A 5094-nucleotide genomic window follows, 5' to 3' on the forward strand; every position below is an offset into this window, starting at 1 on the left:
CAGCAACGGTCTGGGCGACATCGTACATCAGCTGAACTCCTCTTGCTGTCTGAACATCCTGCCCACAGGTTTCTTCAAAAAGGTCTCAAAGACTGGAGCCAGATCTGTTACAGATTGTGAACTTTTCTTTAATTTCAGGCGTCTTCCCAGAACTTTTAAAAACAGCTGTAATCAAACCCCTGCTAAAATGGGACAACCTAGACAAGACACAAATGAGCAACTACAGGCCGATCTCAAATCTTTCTTTTCCAAGTAAGATCATCGAAAAAGCTGTTTTTCGTCAACTAAACGACTTTTTAACACAAAACAACTGCTACGATGTCTTCCAGTCAGGTTTTAGACAGCACCACAGCACCGAGATGCTCTGACCAAAGTCATTAATGACATATGTTTGAATACAGAAGATGGAAAAATGTCAGTCTTAGTCTTACTGGACCTCAGTGCTGCATTTGATACAGTCGACCACAATATATTACTTAACCTCTTGAACCCGAGGGTTTTTGGAGGTGTAGTTCGCCTGAACAGACCTACCCAAATTAAATCAACAATAACTCTGTAATTTTTAGGTCAATATACATAACCTTGGTTTCAATGGATAGGTAAGACCCTATGGAATATAAATCCAGGGTCAGAAACATTGTGAATGTTAATATGCCCGTGCAAATTGTGATAAACCATAGGTAAAAATAAAAAAAAAAATATCCAAGCCTAATTGTTTTTTCCCTTTCCCTGAACTTTTCTTCATTACTGGGTGGATCATAGCAGATTTAAGGAGAGAACAGGAGTGGATCAGCGTCAGTACCTCTCTAGATGTCTGCATCGGATCATTTCTGCCTCAGCTGGTCTCTTACCTACATGATGTTGGGTTAACTGGTGGTGAGTGTGCGAGAGGAGCTCACCTCTACTTATTAAATTAGCCATAAACTTGTCTTGTTTAGTGAATATATGAAATAACTCAGCTTTCAGGTCAGTGGAAAGGCTGGAGTTTCATACTTCTTGACCTCCACTGCAAAAATAGACCACAATAAATGTCCAGACATCAGGTTTGGTGTTTGCTCTTGACTGCAGGGTGTAAATAGGGTAAATCCAAAAATGACGAAAAGTTATTTTAAGAATTTGTTTTAATAGTTTGTAAAATCAAAGCTATGATTATGCTGCTGCTGTTTATCCAGAAAAAGATATAAAATCCAGGTGCAATGAAATTTAAATGATCATCAAACAATCATTGTGTTAGTAACAATGATTTCCCAACTTTTTATCAGTATGTTCATCTCGTTGAATGCTTGGGAAACATTCCAGGGAGAACATTTGGTTTATCACTGAGTGTCCATCGTCTGAACAGATTCATCCACCACGTCCAGAGAGAGACGGGTCTCAGTGCTGGTCAGGACGGCGGTGGTGCCGGGCTTGTACTTGTACTGTCCCTCTCTGGAAAAACACAAAGAAGAAGGAGAAACCTGTTAGGTTTTATTTTTAAAATTAAATCCATCCATCCATCCATCCATGTTCTACACCCTTTACTAGCAAGGAAGGTAAACCACAATGGGCCCTAGGCAAGGCCCCAACCCCCAACCCGGGGCTACCCAATGCTCCTGGTAATTATAACTGGTATTGCGGCTAAATATCCAACACCAACTTGCTTAGCCGCGGCAGGCTAAACAGGGGAGTGAACTTGATGACGCACACTACGTACCTCATGTCTCGCAATTGTTTATTCATTCTTTCACATAATCCATTATTATCCTCATTTACGTGAATACAAAACAATGCATATTCCATATTTCTATGACTAACATCCTTTCTTACATCCTCTCGAACGCTTATGCGGTCAACAAACAATAACGCTCCCCGGCTCACCCCACCTCTACATCATCAAGAACCGATTAATTTATTTTATTATTTATTTATTATTTCTCTGTATTTACTTATTATTTCATATTTAATTGTAGTTTATTTAATTTCAGTCTATTACTTTTTGTTTTTTTCCCCCTTTTTTTTTAAACTGTATTTATTTAGTTTTTATATAACTAAATAAATTCAGGCATTGAGGGGTTGACCTGTCTGTCACAGGACAGGTGGAAAACCTCTGGTAGCCTTTAGGCCTTAATGACTTGGACGGAGGTCACAGAACAACCTGCCCTCCATCAGGACTCCATCACCCACTTCCACCATGATGCAGGAGGCTGAAGGACCTGATCATGTGACTTCTGAGAGCACCACATCTGAGTTTTATGCTTCAATCAAGAGATGGAGGGATGGTTGCGGTTCAACTTTTCTGTGGTTTACTTCCCCAGTTTGCAAATGTTTTCTGTACTTTGTGGAGTTCCAGTTTAAGCAGAGTTTGTCTGTAAAACCTCGGCTGATGGCGTCTCACTGACCGCATCTGGTTGTGGTGAACGAGTGGACCCTGCCGTTCCTTGACGGTCCTCGGACGGTCGAAGCCTGCATCCACACGTCATACCTGGTGTTGTGTAACAGCTGCGTCAGCGTGTACGAGGTGGTGTTACCCGGCACCGTTACCGCTGCACATGAGCGAAACAGGAATCAACAAGTTAGCCTGGCGGTTCACATACTGTAAGGAAAACCACTCCTACCACACATACCGCTGACTCTATCCCCACTTCTGAAGAAAATGGTGTAGTTTGTGATGAAGCCTTGACGCATTTCCCGTGGAATCTCCTTCCACACCAGCTTAGCCTTGCCGTGTCCTGGGTAATCCATCAGTTCCAGACTAGGGCCTTTCAATGGAACTGAAACAGAAATGTACAGGTGCTGTCATAAAATCATGAAAAGTTATTTCAGTAATTCCATTCAAAAAGTGAAACGTGTACAACGTAGACATTCATTCTTCACAGACTGACATATTTCAAATGTTTATTTCTTTTCATTTTGATGATTTTAACCGACAACTAATGAAAACCCCAAACTGAGTATCTCAGAAATTTAGAATACTGTGGAAAGGTTCAATATTGAAGTTTTAAGTAGTTCTGTAATTTTCTGGGATATTGAATTTGGGCTACGACCAGACCAGCAGAAAAGCAGAATGAAAATGAAGCATTTGATAATACCCAACTAGTGTTTAAAAAAAATTAAAGAAAAAACAATTCTCACATACTAATCAATTCTAAAATTCAGTCTCTAGTTAGTAGGGATGTGCGTATCGATCCGCGAATATCAATACTTCTGATCTGGGGACGTGTTTTTTAGAATCAATCTTTATATCAAAATATCGATTCCAAGTCCACTTTTACAGGAAATATTAATACTTTTATGACACCGAATCTGTAATCAATTTTATATAAGTAAATAGTGAAACTTGTGGTCAATATACAGTATGTGTCGGATATGGAACTACTTTTCAGTCTGGCTTCCGCTTCCAGTCCGGCTTGTCCACGGTCGGCAGCTCGCGCACTGATATGCGCGTGCATTGCACTCACGCGTCGCTTGTCAGTCAGTCACAGCGGAGGAGAAAGAAGCATGTCAGATCGAAAAAGGAGCATCATTTGGAGCTATTTCAGTCCAGTAAGCTCAAATGTAGCTACATGTGACATATGTACAAAGCGTGTTAAGCATTGTGGCAATACCACAAACCTTTCTAAACACCTTAAAGTAAACCACATAAAAGAGCATGAAGACCTGCAGAGGAGGAGGTTAGAGGAGAGTGAGAGAGGGGGAGTGCAGGGAAATGCCCCCACACCTGCAGTCCAAATGAGGCAGACCTCTCTAATGGAAGCCCTTCAGAGAAGCAGGCAATACCCAGGTATGGTGAATACATCACAGTGCCCACCATCATAGGCATAAAGACATAGATGAGATAAATGTACAAAAAAATACCACAATGTTTGTGTCAATTGTGCATTAACGCATATTTTATTTATTTAATTTTATTTAGTTAGTTAGATAAAAATGTTTCCTCCAAGTGTAGGCATTCAATCACATTCCTGCCATCATCTTAACACAAATCCGTATAACTTTCAAGTTGAAATTGTATAATAGTTAAAGTTTATTACTTAAATTGTATATTTCAAGTAAAACTGCAGCTATTTAGTCTACTTTTGGTTGTATGTGAGTTATACGAACCATAAAAAGACTTCCTTTTACATAAAAAATAATGTCATTATTTAATTTCTATTTAATTTCATAGATGACTCCCAAAGAGCTGCAGAGATTACAAGAAGTCTGGGAGAAATGATTGCCAAGGACCTACAACCAATATCAATTGTAGAGGACAGAGGATTTAAAGCATTTGTTAAGACTCTTGATCCACACTACAGAATCCCAAGCCGTAAACGTATGATGGAAGGCACAATTACAGACGTGTACAACAGCTGTAAAGAGAAAGTAAAGGCAGCTCTGCAACATGCACAAAGTGTGGTTCTCACAACAGACATGTGGACTTCGAGGACCACAGAAGCATATTTGACTGTATCTTGTCATTTCATTGACAACTGGCAAATGCAAGACTTTGTTCTGGAAACTTGTTGTTTCCCTGGTCAGCACACAGCAGACATCATCAGTCTAGAGCTGAAAAGAATAACAGATGAGTGGGCCATAACTCAGAAGGCGATAGCAGTTGTTACTGACAACGGTGCTAATATGGTTTCTGCAGTTCACAAGGCTGGGTGGAAGCACTACCCTTGCATTGCTCACACCTTAAACCTAGTGGTAAAAGATGGCATAAAAGCAGTACCTGAAGTTGTTCAGCTCTTGACAAAATGCAGTAGCATAGTCTCCTTTTTCCACCATAGTGCAAAAGCTACAGAGAAGCTGAAGCAGATCCAAAAACAACTGAAGGGTGCAGAGCATAAATTAATCCAGTCAGTGGAAACAAGGTGGAATTCAGTTTTCTACATGTTGGAGAGGTTGCACGAACAGAGGTAAGCGGTGACCACAGCCCTTTGTCTACTTGGGAAGAGCTCCCTGTGCTTAAATGATGAAGAGTTCTCCATGATCCACCTAACTGCTAAGGCCTTGAGACCCTATGAAGAGGTGACAAGAGAGGTCTCATCAGAAAAATATGTCTCGGTGTCAAAAGTAATCCCCCTTGTGTCACTACTTCACAGAGCAGCTGCAGCCACTGAGCATCAAGGTAGC

General features: G+C 40.6%; 1 protein-coding gene across 1 annotated transcript; it reads right to left on the reverse strand.

Moving 5' to 3' along the window:
• Window positions 1-1113: 1113 nt before the first annotated feature.
• LOC121636193 (interleukin-31 receptor subunit alpha-like) lies at window positions 1114-2764 on the reverse strand. The gene is made up of 3 exons (XM_041979463.1): window positions 2604-2764; window positions 2379-2522; window positions 1114-1428 (listed from the first exon to the last, which is right to left on the reverse strand). The coding sequence occupies exons 1-3, from the start codon at window positions 2719-2721 to the stop codon at window positions 1385-1387; spliced, it is 306 nt and encodes a 101-aa protein (XP_041835397.1). The 5' UTR covers window positions 2722-2764; the 3' UTR covers window positions 1114-1384.
• Between the last annotated feature and the right edge of the window lie 2330 nt (window positions 2765-5094).

Source organism: Melanotaenia boesemani, unplaced genomic scaffold (genome assembly GCF_017639745.1).
Source record: "Melanotaenia boesemani isolate fMelBoe1 unplaced genomic scaffold, fMelBoe1.pri scaffold_209_ctg1, whole genome shotgun sequence".
NCBI lineage: Eukaryota > Metazoa > Chordata > Actinopteri > Atheriniformes > Melanotaeniidae > Melanotaenia > Melanotaenia boesemani.